This window comes from Haemaphysalis longicornis, unplaced genomic scaffold (genome assembly GCF_048455015.1).
Source record: "Haemaphysalis longicornis isolate Haplotype H1 unplaced genomic scaffold, Haemaphysalis longicornis Haplotype H1 scaffold_10, whole genome shotgun sequence".
Lineage (NCBI taxonomy): Eukaryota > Metazoa > Arthropoda > Arachnida > Ixodida > Ixodidae > Haemaphysalis > Haemaphysalis longicornis.
This window is the reverse complement of record NW_027526204.1, coordinates 29,964,783-29,980,605: the sequence shown is the minus strand read 5'-3', so window position 1 is coordinate 29,980,605 and position 15,823 is coordinate 29,964,783. Positions and strand designations below refer to the sequence as shown.

At 49.8% G+C, this 15,823-nt stretch overlaps 1 protein-coding gene across 1 annotated transcript in view; it reads right to left on the bottom strand.

The window, feature by feature from the left end:
- The window catches only part of LOC144158331 (uncharacterized), a 69,923-nt gene that overhangs the window by 29,715 nt on the left and 24,385 nt on the right, over positions 1 to 15,823 (bottom strand). Inside the window, exons 6-8 of the mRNA XM_077689153.1 lie at positions 13,446 to 13,581; positions 8,720 to 9,081; positions 33 to 173 (exon numbers count right to left, since the gene is read on the bottom strand). Of these exons, the coding sequence (XP_077545279.1) occupies positions 33 to 173; positions 8,720 to 9,081; positions 13,446 to 13,581 (639 nt within the window). The remainder of the gene's footprint in view (positions 1 to 32; positions 174 to 8,719; positions 9,082 to 13,445; positions 13,582 to 15,823) is intronic.

Sequence of the window (15,823 nt, the reverse complement as noted above, 5' to 3'; positions counted from 1 at the left end):
AAGCCACAGCTCCCTCCAAAAACGTTTCTCACCTTCTCATCGTTTTCGACAGGGGGAACACCGTGCAACTTCCTCCACTTGTTGTGGCGTCTCAAAACTTGTCTTTGTATCTTGCGCTGGGCTTTGGTGAATTCACCGTTGAAGTCATCTGGCTGGTCGTCTCCGCTGATGAGCTGTGGGTCGTGGAGAAAGAGCGGGACAGGCGAAACAAACAGCACTAAAGGTCGTTCCACAATCATAAAATGGCCACGGTTACACATCCCTTCCTGGCATGAAGATAACAAAGAACAATCTTGTGCTGCACTACAAGTTGGGAGCGATGGCTGTCGTTGCTTTAGGAGAGCACACTTGCGTCAAGGTTCCGAAGGTTTGTCGACCCAATCAATGTGGTCAGCACTAGTAGTGTCTAATCACAATATTTAGCCGTTGAGGATTGTTGGAAAGATTCGCTGCTGAAGGCTTGCTAGAACACCGAACTTTCTGTTCGCGCCGCCTTTCGCACCATTTTTCAGATTCCAGACAACATTTATCTCCCCACTTATCCCCACCAGGAAAAGCGGCGGATGCCTTGCAAGCGTCAAGCCTAGAAGATCGGGATTAGTTCATGTTCATGAGCTCTGCCTACAAGATGGCGCTTGATTCAGTGAGAAAGCGTGACCTGTCCGTCCGTGACATCGATGATACTATGCCGGAAGCCCAGTGTCACCAACCAATTTTGACTGCAACGCCCCGCACTGCGCCACAAAAAGCCCTACATCGCCCTACACAAAATTGTTGGTGGCCCTACGTTCCACCCTACGCTAAAAATGACTGTTTGGCGACATGAATGGCAATATAGTTATTTTTATACGGTGGGCTGGAGTTTTTTAAAATTTACATTTCTGTTTGTTTTATTATTATTGTAGTTAAGTTGTATGTAGTGCGGCCTGACAGTAGAGCGTTCACAAACAAATCATCGTAAACGAACATTCCTTGTCCCCAGATTTTGTGCTGCTTTTTGAAGGTTTTCTGTAGTTATGTTGGGCCGGTGTTGTTTTTGCCGCCCTGACACGCACACCTTGAATGTGTTCCAGAACGATGTTTTCGCCGGTGTCTTTCCCGTTCAACCACGCGCGAATCACCGGTCGCCCATTTATAAGTGGACGCGCGGAGGCTGGTTTGCACGCGCAGCCAGTCTTTCTGCGCTCAACGATTGAGAACCGCTCTGAAGAATGATTACAGAAGACAGCTGTAACCATTGTTGAGCCAAAAGTATCCAGAAACACATTATATGGCGATTTGTAACTCGTGACCACGTGCATGTGTGGATGTGCAGTACGTGCAGGGCAGTGTGGGCAGTACGAAATTCCAGTACAAGAACGACATGCATGTGTGAAACGTGTAATGTCCCCCTGGGCCTGCGGGGAAACAAGGCTATTTCGCCGGCTTCCACCGAAAGGGGCTGGCAGACCCTTCTTGCGTGGTGGTCACTTCTTATCGTCTGAACCAAAAGAGACAATGTTCTCTCTTGTAAGAAAACATTTTCTAACCGAAAGTTCACTGTTTTTTAATAAACGACTATTTTTATCCCAAAATGCAGTTTTGTGCATGAAAGAGTTAGGCAGCTAGAAAGATTGAATGGGTGGATCTTTTACTTTGTAATGGCAATGCAGCGGCAGCGAATGCTTGAGAGGTCACAGCCGCTGGATAAAATCCTTTCACTGGGTGAGCTTGGCTCGTTTTTTGTGCTTTACATCCACGCTAACCCCTGCTGTCTGCACTGCTCTCTCGGCACAGGGCTGCGGCGTAGCGATCGAACAAAGGAGCGAGAAAAGGCACGAAGGGCTGGCCTAGGCTGTCAATGCTCTGGTGCAGTGGCAGGTCTTTTATTAACACCACGAGGGATCTCTTCGCGTTATCGGAATCGAAATGAAAAACTCGCGGTCACCGTATTTTTGCTCTTGTGCAGAAAGCACGTCTCATTCCGAGACGGACCCTGTACGCGTAACCATGCGCGAACTCAAATGTGAAATCTGCAGTGTACACCATGTTGTTGAGCTAGTTGGTGTTGCAATGTAAGGAGAAAAAAAATGCGCGTAAAGGAGAGGACTGGGATGAGAGACAATTCCGTTGTTGTTTGTTTTGTCCTATTACATCCCCGTCTGTAGGGAAATGAGTGCTGACGGCTGCTAGCCGCGCTCGCACCAGTGACTGGAGCAGTGGTAGCCGAACGAATGACGCCCACCTTTATTGCTCACAATAATATATAGCAAGAATGGCATACTGTGCCCTCCACATCTCTTCCCCTACATTAGCACATACGAAAGAAAACACATCACAAGTCATGTCTTTTCGGCGGCTTGACCAAACGCCCGAACCTTGTAACTCGCACTGCGCATTCACTGGATACTCCTGGTGTTGCTGTCGCCGTGGTGGGTGTTACCTTGCTTCGATCTTTTTTTTCGCCGTTTTCACATCGAGCTGGCTGCGTAGCTGAATCTGAATAGGGCACTAGATGAACCCTATTACGCACGAGCTCAGCGGTGGGTGTTTCCAGGACGTACGAAAGGGGCTTGGCAGCTGGGCTGAGAACCACGCCATAGCCTTGACGGCTCGAACCCACACCGTATCTCCCGGCTGCGGCGGAGGAAGGATGGTCGTGGCATGACGGCGATCAAAGTCTTTCTTCTGCCGCCTTCACACCTCTCCATCTTGGCGCTTGACGTCGTCCGGTGCAGGTCACTTCGGTTCCAGACTTTCCGTCATCGTGGGAAGCATGGTTCCCAGGCTCCTTCACATCCGCAGCTGTGCTGGGCTGTGCCCGGTGACGCCTGCTGTCTCTCCGTACGACAATAGCCCCAGAAAATGGTCGTCTGCTTTCGTATATAATTCTTTGATTGTTCGCACCATCCTTTCAACTTCCCCGTTTGACTGCGGGTAGCATGGACTTGACGTTGGTTGCTGGAAGCCGTAGTTTCGCAAAAGCTGTCGAGGCATGCGATGCAAACTGAGGTCCATTATCGCTTCGCACTAATGCGGGAATGCCAAAACGAGCGAAAATGCTTTTGCCTGCATCGATGACTGCACAAGCGTTCGTGCTCCGCAAGTAGATGACTTCGGGGTAGCGAGAACGACAATCCACTACTGAGTAGGTAGTCGTGTCCCTTGAAAGAAAACAAGTCTATTCCTACCTCCTGCGAGGGTTGCTCTGAACTCTGGGTCACCACCATCGGCTCACTTCGTTGCACCCGTGTGACGGCACATTGTTTACAGCGGTTGACTCTGTCTCGTAGCTGCTGCTAAAGTCCGTACCATTGCAAGGAATCCTGGGCTCTCCGGCGACATCGGTTAATTCCTTGGTTGCCTTCATGGATAAGTTCAAGTGTATCCGTTTGAGTGAAGCCGGGATGACGAAGCGATTACCTTTGAGCAGTATGCCGTTGTACAGAGAGAAATCACCTCGATGACTCCAGTACTTCTTGACATGTTCGGAAAGCCAGTCTCGACGAGGCCAGCCTTGGGTGAGCACTTGACAAGCAAGTTGCATTCACCATCCAGTACTTGATGCCTATGAACATCAACAGAGACCAGTTTCGTGTCTTTTACAGTAGAAACTTGGAGATTTAGAAACTGTTCTACGACATCCACTTGACTGATGTATGGCTTCTCCTCAGGAGCCCTCGAAAGAGTGTCCGCAGTTTCCAGTTGTTTGCCCGGAACGTAGACCACGCGGAATTGGTTGCGCATAAGTTTGATGCAAAATAGTAGAATGCGCGGGGGCATTGTGTCCAAGTCTCCGTTCCCCAGTAATGTTACCAGAGGCTGGTGATCGGTTTCTACCGTGAAGTTGATGCCACAAACATACTGGTCAAAACGGTGCACGGCCAAAGCTACCGCCAGTGCCTCTTTTGCTGTTTGGCTGTAGCGCTTTTACGATTCTGCTAGTGACCGTGACGCAAATGCTACAGCGCGTTGCTCTCCCGGTGGCTGTTCCTGCAGAAGAAGAGTTCCCAGACTGAATGAGATTGCGTCGCAAGAGACAATGGTATTGCGAGCAGGATGGTACTTCGCAACGCACAGGTCTGAGGTGAGCATTGCCTTTACCTGATTAAAGGCAGCCTCCTGAGGCGGTACCCATTGCCACGCATTTCGCTCGCCTAACAAGGCGCGAATAGGGGCAGTTACCTGCGAAAGTTTGGGCAGGAAGCGACCGATATGATTGGCCATGCCGAGAAAGCGCCTGACACCGGCAATGGCGTTAAGTTCTTCCAAGTTGCGCAGTGTTTCGAGTTTTCCGCGACTTGTCGAAATACCGTTGCCGTCGATGACAACACCCAGAAACTCCACTCGGGCCTGACTAAAGCAGCATTTTGCCTTTTCAAGCTTCACGGCGGATTTTCCGCAGCCGTTCAAGAACCTCAGCAAGTCGCTTGTCGTGCTCTTCACAGTCTTTTCCGAAGAGAAGAATGTCGTCTATCATGTTAACGGCATTTTGCTGTCCCTCCAAAATATGACTCGTTTCACGTTGAAAATACACTGGTGCCGAAGTCAGTCCGATAGGGACACGGCAGCAGCATTAGCGTCCGAATGGCGTGACAAATGTGGTATACTCTTGACATTTTTGAGACAACCACACTTGGTGAAGCCCTGCTGTGGCGTCGTGTTTTGAGAAAAGTTTTGTGTCTCCAAGTTGCCCAAGTACCCATTCGACCGTTGGAAGCACGTGCCTTTTGCGGAGAACCTCTTTGTTGAGCTTCATTAGGTCCACGCATATTCGGTATTCGCCCGATGCCTTCGGTACTGCCACAAGTAATGCACATCATGGTGTCGGCTTCGTAATGCGGATTATGACGCCTTGCTCCTGCTTTACCATCTGCTTTACCATCTCCTGCTTTACCATCTGGTCCAGCTCCTCCCTTACCGTGTAGTAAAGAGGGATGGGAATTCTGCGAGGTACACTGAGAGCGAATGGTTCTGCATTTGGCTTGAGTCGAATCGTGTACACCTCCCCTACTGTACCTAGCCCTTCAAAGATATCCTTGCCGGGGGCTGAGTCACTTGCACAGCAAGCTTGTTTTTCCCCTCGCTCGGTGGCGTCGATGAACTTAACGACACCCAATGCGAGGATAGCAGGGTAGCCCAGAAGCGGGGTAGTTTTTAAAGGCATGAAGTGCACTGGCTGCATGCAGCTGCGGCCCTTCCACTCCAATGTAGCTGTGAATTGGCCAGATACCTTCAAGGGATGGTTCCCTGGACCAGTGAAATGACCCTCCGGTTTTTCGAGTTGCGCAGGAACCCCAGGAAAAGTGCTTGAAACAACAGAAACTTCTGCTCCCGAGTCGACCCTGAACTCGAGCGGGACGCCGTTCACTTGAACACGAACAGACTTGGCTTTCGCCTTGCGACTTCACTGGTGTTCACGGCATGCATCTCAATAGCGTGCGACTGCCTGCTTTGTGAACGTTGTTTAGCTAAGCAAACAGCTTCAAAATGCTTTTTCTTCTTACAAAACGTGCAAACGGCTCTTTTGGCAGTGCTAAATTCCCGCGGATGCGCATCTCGTCCGCAGAAATGACACGATCGGTGCGCGGTATCGGGGGGCATTTCCCTTGATCCTTGCGCTTGGTTACGTGACTGCCTTGGCGATGGCCTGTGTTTTGCTGCATCAACGGGGATTGGTGCCGATAACTGGGTTTCGCGTTCCTTCTTCGGCAGATAAGTTCAAAGATGCTACAACGCGTCGAGCAGGAGTACCCATGCAATAAAGAAGTGTTCGTACCCGGACCTCGTCCGCAGCTTGGTGCAGCCCTGTAGCGAACCCATAGTCCTCGAACTGTTCAGTGCAGGTAGACCACGCACTTGGGTTGGCGAAGTCGAAGCTCGGTGGCGGATGTAGTCCAAGTATGTATGGCGGATGTAGTCCAGGTATCCCAGCAAATGCGGCCTCTGACTTGTTTGCCATCGCACAAAGCTAGCAGCGCAGTGACGACCGTACTCAGCGATGCTACTTCCGACACCATGTAGGGAACTGAGTGCTGTCGGCTGCTACCCGTTTTTGTCGTTCCGCATCTTCGTGCAGTCGCGCATGCAGGAGCGCTTTGTCAAGCGATAAGTCGGGAGTGCGGCATAGCTGTTCCGATAACCTGCTGTCCAACAAACCAACGATAAATCGATCCGAACGAGCCTGTCCTCGACGGACGCTGAGCCGTAGTTGCATTTCTTTACCATGTTTCGGAATGCGGAATAAAAAGCATCCACGCTTTCTTGTGCTTGCTGCGTACGCTTGTGAAAACGAAAACTTTCATGAACTTCATTGGCAGGGTGCACAAAATACGAAGTGAACTTGCTTTTTACAACGCTGTATGCCTGAACTTCTTCGGCAGATAAGTTCAAAGATGCTACAACGCGTCGAGCAGGAGTACCCATGCAATAAAGAAGTGTTCGTACCCGGACCTCGTCCGCAGCTTGGTGCAGCCCTGTAGCGAACCCATAGTCCTCGAACTGTTCAGTGCAGGTAGACCACGCACTTGGGTTGGCGAAGTCGAAGCTCGGTGGCGGATGTAGTCCAAGTATGTATGGCGGATGTAGTCCAGGTATCCCAGCAAATGCGGCCTCTGACTTGTTTGCCATCGCACAAAGCTAGCAGCGCAGTGACGACCGTACTCAGCGATGCTACTTCCGACACCATGTAGGGAACTGAGTGCTGTCGGCTGCTAGCCGCGCACGCACCAGTGACTGGAGCAGTGCTGGCCTAACGAATGACGCCCACTTTTATTGGTCACAATATAACATAGCAACAATGGCGTGTAGCGCCCTCTGTAGCGCGAAATTTTGTCTCCTTAAAATCTGCTGGTTTCGTACAGAGTGTACCAGGTGAACCAAGCTGGCATTTTGGAGTTGTGTTGCAATCAGCGAGTCAATGGAGACATCAAGCGACTATTTCTCTGCAGCGTGTTGTTGGGCTAGTTTGTGTTGAATCTAATAAGTAGGAAAACGTACAAGTAGAACAAAAAGGTGTGTGATTAGGCATTTTTTTTTCAGGTCGAGTTGCGAGGTAGCAAAAAATGGAAATAATCTTGCTTCTACCTCAAAAAAATTAAAGCCGTTCCACTCAAGTGAAAGCAGTCCGAAGTGTAGAGAAGTGATCGCCAGAATGGGCTGTAGCGCCGTTGTAGGCTTACTGATACCACCCCATGGAATTCAAATTTCCCGACTTCGCAGTGCACGCACGCCCCCTGCCTGAAACTTCGCCAGCGGGAGTTCACTTCTCTTTGTGCTTTTTCTCCCCGCACGTGCCGGCGTTGCACTGCGACATTTTGCGTTTACTATCGTAAAAACCAACAGAATGGGCGTACTTAACTAAAGGAACGCGGGCGCTGCCGGTCAATTACGTATATTTTTTTCAAATCTACCTATAGTTTTCTTTGCACTAAACAACTGGAGGATGTATGACAAGCTCCGGAGTTTCACGAGTTTTGAACGCTTATGACTATATAAACCGCTTGGCTTTCGAAGCCTCTGGGGTACTCCGCGAACGAACAGGATGGCGGTACGCTAGTCCGACCCAGATGCCAGGCCCATGCGACAGTGCGTGAAAGAGTCAATAGCTTCTTTTGTGCAGATACAGAAACTTCAGCCCTCTAAACCAGAGTGACTACCCACAATTGAAGCATTGTTGGTAATGAAAGAATATTGAAATAACCCCGCTTGCCCAAGAAGGGCTGCAGTTCGAGTGTTTGTATTGAGTACTGAGTGTACACATCATCAGTTATGTGTGTTTTGTTTGTCATCCTGTCAAAGAAGGCAACAAAGAAAAAAAAGCGAACAACAGCGTTACCGCGCGACGCCGCCTTGGTGCTATTGTACTTGGGTCGACCGAGAGAGCTAGGATGACAAGGCGAGCGCCTAAAGTGCTCTGCACTTAAAATAGCATGGTCCCCGGAGGCCTTTCCAAGGGGCACCTAGTATGGCGTGTTAAAAAAATTGACCAAATAAAAACAACCCTCTCTAGGTGCCTTCATTAAAGTATTGATAATTAAAAGTTGCTGTTGAGATATTTCTGCAAATTCACAACATATCCGAGCTGGTAGATTAACCCGCTCGGTGACAAATTTTTCAAAAGCAGCGGGTGGCTTTGGTGAGCCGGTATGTAAGCGTCCTCACCTGAGACTATGTGGAAAAACTGAGAGGCATGAGTGCGCAGTACGAAAATGGTCATGCTTGCTCTCCGTTGTCCACAGGTTTGCATTTTCACCCACTGCGCAGCTCCTGACGCGTATAGGCACTATTGTAAGAGCGGGTAGACCTCCGATTATACGGTGAGCCTTGAAAGCCTGGTCTACGTTTTCGCTAGCATTATTGCTAACACAAAGAAAAAGTATGCCTGGGACCGAACAGAAGGAACAAAGGCACGATGTATTTTATAACATTAAAATTCTTTCGCCTAAGCGACATTGAGAAAAGTTTGTACAGGTTATGATTCTTTGGCTCGTGCCCTCTTCGTTTGGGGCTGCACATAATGGCTTGTACAATTCTTGAAGAGCAACAACAGAAAATGTAGCTGAGACCACTGCAGCCATTCAAGTGTCGGTAAAATCTGGTAAAGCGACCACTGACCTCTCTGAGTTCCCACTAATTCAAGCTTAGCCCACAGCATTGCACCAAAAAGAAAAAAAAAGGAGTGAGAGGTTCAATCGCTGTGGTACTTCCGAACATGGAAGGAGCAGAACTGGGGACTTACCCCACTACGATACATGTAGTCATCCTTGCGGCCGCCTTCCTCTTTTTTTTCCTTTCTACGCCCTTTTCCACCTTCTCCTTCGCCGGCACCACCTCCATGGCCTTTTCCACCGCCTTCTTCCTTTCTCTTGCTGGGAGGGCTGCCAGGCCTCGGGACATTCTTCAAGTACATATTCTCTACGTTTCCTGCTGGCGAGTAGTTGGTCACCACAAAGATTTTATTCTTATATTTGGCTACACCTGAACCAATTTTTGTGCAATCTTTCCATACGACCTGTGTGAAGTGGCCACAAGCAGGCTGGAATGTATTTCCCCACTTGTACATCTTGATCTCGTCGTACCAGCAGTTGACGGCGTTTTTTCCTGCACATGAAGCAAGCCGGGAAAAGGGGCAAGGTGGGTACATTACGTTTCAGAATTGGTTTCAGGTATGCTCTAAGCGAGAATGAGTGAGTTTCACATGCGGCATAGCGGGCAACAAGTTGTGTCGGCGTGGCACGCGTGAACGTCCTCCAAACAGGTCCAGAAGCTTCGCGGTGTGCACAAAACCCTAGTGCGTATGCACGGTTGGTGCCTTCTGGCATGTGTAGGCCGTAAAGGGTGATGACAGGGCGGACACAACTACGCGCATATTTCAAGATTTTGTTTGAAGAAGTGAGATTATGAATGTGTACATTGGCGTTTTTAACTTGCCGTTATAATTTTGTGCCACACCATCACTGTACACCATGAATACGAAATCGTGTTGATTAACTGTTGTAATGAAGACTCCGGGGCGCCTTGCACACCGGTTCTGTATTTCAATACTCTGCCGTGGCTTTTAAATGCGAATGCATTTCTTAGCCGCGGGTTGTCTTGCGTCGTTGAGCGGCGTGCGCCTAGCAACAGCTGTGGCGCGCGCCTAGCAACCGGAGCAGGTGCGGAGTAGCGGAGGGCAAGGGGAGAGGAGGAGCGCGCTCGGCGTGTGAGGGCGCTCGCATCGCGGAGCTCGGGCGGAGTAGCGGAGAGTGAGTGGAGAGGAGGAGCGCGCTCGGCGTGTGAGGGCGCTCGCATCGTGGAGCTCGGGGCGGAGAGAGAGCGCGCGCGCGGGCTGGCGCGGGTCTCTCTCTCCTCTCCGCGTACCCCTCTCCGCTCGCTGCGCATATAAATGCAGGGAGCGCGCGCCTCTCTCCGTTACTGCTTGCCGACTTGCGCGTTGATAGCGATGGAAGTCGGTGAAGTCGAATCCCTCGCGGCAACGATACCGCAAAGAAGAATTCGGTGCACCCAATGCATTCGCATTTCCGCACGATCCCCTTCGGGGAGGTGGGGGGATTTTTTTCTTATTCATACCTCAAGATTCGCAGCCCCCTTTGCGCAGAGGCACACACAACAAGACATGTGGTGACCTTCATAATAGTGGTTTATTGGGCGAGTTCGTCATTCATCGTATAAGTAAGCGCGAAAGGGACAAGGACAAATGAAATGGACAGGACGCGGCGCTACTATCAACTCGATAATTTTTACTTTGATGTTCGCTTTTATACGGGAAGATACTCAGCAAATGAAAGAAAGAAAGGGGGAGGAGCACAAGCAAATACAGAAAAGTGGAGGATGGCTGTTTAAACGGGCGCGTTACAAAGGCACTTTTGCAGGCAAATTATAATGATTGGATAAAAAGTGGAGTTCTTTCTTTGTCAGTGTTACCGAAGCTGCGCTAACGCATTTGTCTTTCAAAGAAACTATCTGGTAGGCCTCGATGATTTCTCTTGTTAGCTGATCCTCGTGTCGAGCTGCCGTGCTGGTCTTATCAAAATGTGGCCTACAGTCACAATCTCTGTAGTGTATGCCCAGATGTCATGTAATTGTTTTATCTACAATGTTCTTATGCTCTCCAAGCCGATAATTAAAGCAACGACATGACTGTCCGACGTACTGCTTACCACACGATAAAGTAATGGAATATACTGTGCCTTGTTAACAATTCATGAACCGGTCGCGATGCTGCGCTTCGCACTTGTTTTGCTTTTTTACTTTTCCATTGACCCCTATAAGTACTTTCCACAATTTGTTGGGAGCAGAGAAGACAACGTTAAGATTCACGTGTTTTCCTATTTTCTTGAGATTGTGCGAAATGCCGTGTACATACGGCACGACAGCGCACTTAAACTTTCCGCTTTCTTTCTCCCCGGGTTCCACGTCTGGCTTTTTTCCTAAGATGTTTTGCATTTCATCAACGACCGACACCAGAAGGACTGAAGGGCACCCGGCAGACCATCGCGCGTGTATCCATCGCGCGTGACCATCGAGAAAAGAAAGTAGCGACATCATTATCCAGGAACGATGGTTCTGTTCTTGCATCTACACTGCAAAAAGTGACCGTCACTTTGAGTGCCAAGTGACCGTCACTTTGAGTGCCAAGTGACCGTGATTTTTTACAAGCAGTCGACGTAAATGGCGAAGACTGTTCTTTTGTCGTCAATTAAATGGGAGGGGGGATAGATACAAGTAGCAAAAGGAAACAAACTGTTTTTTGTAATACAGCATTTTGATTGGCTGCCACAGGCGGCCACAGGCGGGTCTCGTCAGTGGGGCCTATTCTTTTTTATCTTATTTGACACCGGCTTGTCGAAGAATGTTTTCTTTGTAGGGGACCCTAAAGGAGACAGCATCGCCGGCTTGCGCGGGTGAGTGGGGACCTTTCCAGGGACGCTTCCTTTGTCTCCTTCCACCGCGCCGCCGTCGACACGATCGGAGGTGGGTGGTGGAGGAGGGAAGAGGCATTTTAGAGACAAAGTACCTTAGGACCTCGCTTTGTCCGTGGCTTGTCCCTTGGCGGCCGTGTACACAGTGTAGAGCATGCGCGAAGAGCATTGGATTGGATTGGATTTGAATTGGATGCGATTAATTGAATTGTATCGGATTGGATGCAATTGCAATTGTATATACTGTACACACGCGTTGTCATCCATTTACATGTGAGAGTGGGCAATCCCAGGGTGATTTACGGTAAGAACAATCCCCAGTGCTTATCCACTCGTCGTGATTCACTTCATGAAGATGCGTGAATTTTTTCTTTTCCCGCCCTGCAAACCAATTCATAACGTATGTTTCCCGTACGACCACTGAATTCCGTCGGGTGCGGCGTACACTGGAGGTTCTGTCGAACGTATTCAAGCAGTGCAAAGGTCGCGCACAATGGACGCAAAGCTGCGCTAAAACAGACCGAAAACAACCGTCGCTGAAGCAGACGACAAAGCCACACCACCGACGCCGCCGCTGGCGAGCAGGCACTTCCGCGCGAGGAAAGCTGGGTAAATTCGCCGCGCCATATACAGTGTTCTCCGTGAGTGAAGCCCTCCGCCCCTCAATTCTCCCCTCTCGCCTCCGCATCCACCGCGTTGGGAGTTTGTTGTCCCTCCCGCCACAAAAGAACCCTTGCCTGGTAGAGAGGTAGAAAGCTTTGCTTTAAAAAGAACAGAGCTTCCACTCGTGCTGTTCCAGGCAGAGCAAGAATCGAAACAGAAAGGCGTGGTAGAAAACTCCGCTAGGCGGGAAAACTCGGAAGGGGGAAGCACATAAGCGAAGCGGAGGGAAGCAATAGCTGGGCGAAGTGTGATGAGGGGGAGGCGTGGCACGCAACGAATTACGATGTCCCGTGGCTGTGACGTAGTGAGGGAGAGGGAGAGGTGAGTGTGAGTGCACGGCGCAGCTGTCGGGGAGAGGAGCTTTGTGGTATGGGATTGGCTGAGCTTGGCCACTTCGTGACGCGGTGGTGTTCTCGTGGCAGAAAGGCGTTGTGGGGGGCGCCGGCGTCAGTATCTGGTGTACTATCGAGATAAGTTTAAGCTTAGCTGGGCGAAAGGTGCGCCAACAGCGCTGCTGTTTCATAAGTCTTTGCAAAGTTAAATCGCAAATGCTGGCCCAGTTTTTTAGATTGGTTCTGTTCCTCGTGGCGTCCATCTTACCGTCAAGCAAAGCCAACATCAGCAAGCGCGTTGAGCGCTTCCCTTGTGACGGCGCATAACTCTGCACCCTTCCAAAAAAAAGGGTGCCGAGACAAGTATAAGGGAGAGAGTAAGGGGCAAGCGCCGCCAAGGTCGAGCCAGCGCATCGTGCAGCTCCACAGTGAAAACTATTAATGGATGGATTAATTGGGGCGTTTCACGCGCCGACGCAACGCGGGCGATGATGCGCGCCGTAGTGTAGGGCTCCGGAATAATTTCAACCACGCTGGGGTCTTCAACGTGCGCCTAAAACTCTTACACATGGGCGTTTTTGCTTTTCACCTCCATCAGACAACCGGCCGCCACGGCCGAGAGTCGAACCCGCGTCCCCGCGCTCAGAAGCACAGTCTTTGTCACTGAGCTACCGCGGTAGGTCCCGCAAGAGGGGTGCGGAGAAAAGGATAGGGCAGAAAGTAAGGGCACGGGCCATGAAAACAAACTTTGTCGTGCCTTTCGCCTAAATTCTGCGTCACGCCTGTGTCGTTGTAAAACAGTTTCGCTTTCATTTACCTTCAGAGGTTCTAATGGCTCCAGTTTTTAACTACAGCTTTTTTTTTTCAATTGCTTGCTGTGTAATCGCGGAACAAGTTGTTCAGCCTAATGGGGCGACTGAGCACGAAGGTGGGGCCCCATTGTGTGAACGCTGCTTGCCCAACGACTATGAAGAAAAATGTTATTGCTGCAAAAAATTTGGAAAGAGACCATGCAAATAGAAAAAGCATCTGGACAGCCACGCATTACCAGTGACGGAAAGGGAATCGTGGTCCGTGCCGTAGGAAGACCAGATGTTCTCCCCGTACTTCCTATTACGACTCCTGTGCTTCATGTTTCCTAGCCGAGCCAAGGCGTAGGCATATGCTTGAGCGTAGCGAGAGATCTGTAAGACAAGGAAAGGAAGCAGGAAGTAATCAGTTCGGTGCAACACTTGCTCTGCGCAGTCGTAGTCCAGTCCCTTAGCTTGGCTGATCAGTGTGCCTCAGTTCTTGATTCTTGTTCTTGTTATTGCCGCAAGGGCTACACTGCCAAACAGCTCAAAGAAAAAGTGTGCTGCGTATAAAATCAATTAAAAGCGTAAAGATTTGGTTGAAGTTGTCTAATAGAAAAAGATCTGTATAGGGGCAATTATTGTACGCCTAAAATGGGATGTAAAGCATTTTTCAGCGTAACATAACATCTGGGCATTCAAACAGGGCTCCTCGGTGAGAAGGTCTATGGCTTGGAAAGAAAACAAAAATTCGTACTTTCACGGAAGAGCCCTCAGCACTGTCTTCGTCACTGAGCGGCATGCTGGGGTTACGTGCTGTATGAAATCCTCTTCCGAAAAATCACCCTCAGACAGTTTAAAATTCTTTAGCTGAAGTTTTTGCAAAGATCACCAAATGCCTGTATTTTTGGACTAACAGTTTTTCACAATAGTATGGCACAGAGTACCGAATGAATAGAAAAGAACTGCGCTTCAAAGACAATACCATTGCAAAAGGGACAGGACGGCCTACTCTTGAAATAGCGAATGAACTCCTCCACATTTGGCACAAGTTGACCGTGGTGTTCTGTTTACAACGTATCCGTGTGAGCATTGTTTACGTGACCAAGAGTGCAATCGAGATATTTGTTTTGTGTTCTCTTGAGTTGTAGTAGCTATATTTGGTTATCGCACAATTTTTTTTGCATGAGCATACCAACTATTATGGCAGAGTTCACGGGTTTTTTTTTTAATGAGTGGTTTGAGACCGAGGTAATTGATAAAGATGTAGTCCGCATTGGTATTAAAACCGCAGCAGATGTTTTCTTGTCATGTCCTGATTTCCTGCTATTACGCAATGTCGGTATACAAGCAGATGGTGATGTAGATCAAGATAAAGTATGCTGACATGGTAGTGTTCAAGAGCTAGTTGGACACTGCATTTTTGTGATGCTTTGTTAAAGGCAGAGGTTCCTTTACGCTGCAAGAATCTGTGTATATAGCCGAGCAACTTATTCTGTTTTGAATATACGTTTTTACAGCAATGGCAACATTATGAGTCTCAGCTGTGAAAATTCTCGCTTTAGGGTTCAGCGTTTTTTTAAACGGTCAGCATGTGATTCTAGGGAGTGTTTTTGACGCGCCTGGGCAAAATTCTACGGAATGGTACTTGGATTAAGCGCTTGAAAAATGTTGGCGAAACCGAAGACAGGGAGCTTTGTTTCTGCCTATTTTTGCAAATGAGAGATCGCAGAACATCGTTTGGTAGCTTAAAAGAGGCGCCATAAATCCGCAAAATGCGTTTTGTACGTGTCATACAAGATAAAAGTTATTTTGGATGCTAGAGTATTTAGGCAGTGACCACACGCACGCGCCCGCGCGCTCCGTTCCACACGCGTTCTCGTTATGTACGCGCCCAAGCACGTGACGAGGGTGAGGGCAAGGACCCACACGGAGGCGACGGAGGCGCGCGAGCGTGCGCTGCCCCGCGCTTGACGGGACCGCCTTGTCGACATTGGCCAACCGTAGAGCACCCAACACTGTCATCGCAACACACATCAACGTCGGATTTTCATCTTACAGCAGAGAAACATCACCTTTAATGCCAGATTCGAACTAAATCACCGCTGCATCGTCGCTTCGCTAGGCACACACGACGGCGTAGAGCCATGTTTGCCGCCGGCTGACGGGCTGACGAAGTTTGAGCGTGTGCGTTATTACTCGCCGATAGCGTGTTTTGCTGGTGTGAAACTGAGGAAGCGCATGCACCCAAACACATTTGCGGCTAATGAAGAAACTACGCCGATTTGTCACGAGGAGACGGGAAGCGACAGCGTCGATGTTGGTTACGGCCACCGGCGGATTCACCCGCCGCCGCTGCCGCCGCCCGCCCGGCCAGGGAAATGGAAGCGCGTAGAGCGGCGGCTCTGATTGGGCGCGGCCGGTAGGCGCGCAGGAGTGGAGTGGAGTGGAAAACGTTTTTTATTATCGCCTTGAGTGCTACCGTAGGCGCTGGGTGGACATCCTAGTCCGGTAGTCCAACCTGTACTGCGACGGCCCGGGCACGCGTCACAAGAAACTCCTGATCCGCGAGCTGGCCACTCCGCAGCAAGCTCTCCCACTGCTCAAGGGTGTGTGGTTTTGGGGGTTGGGGTTT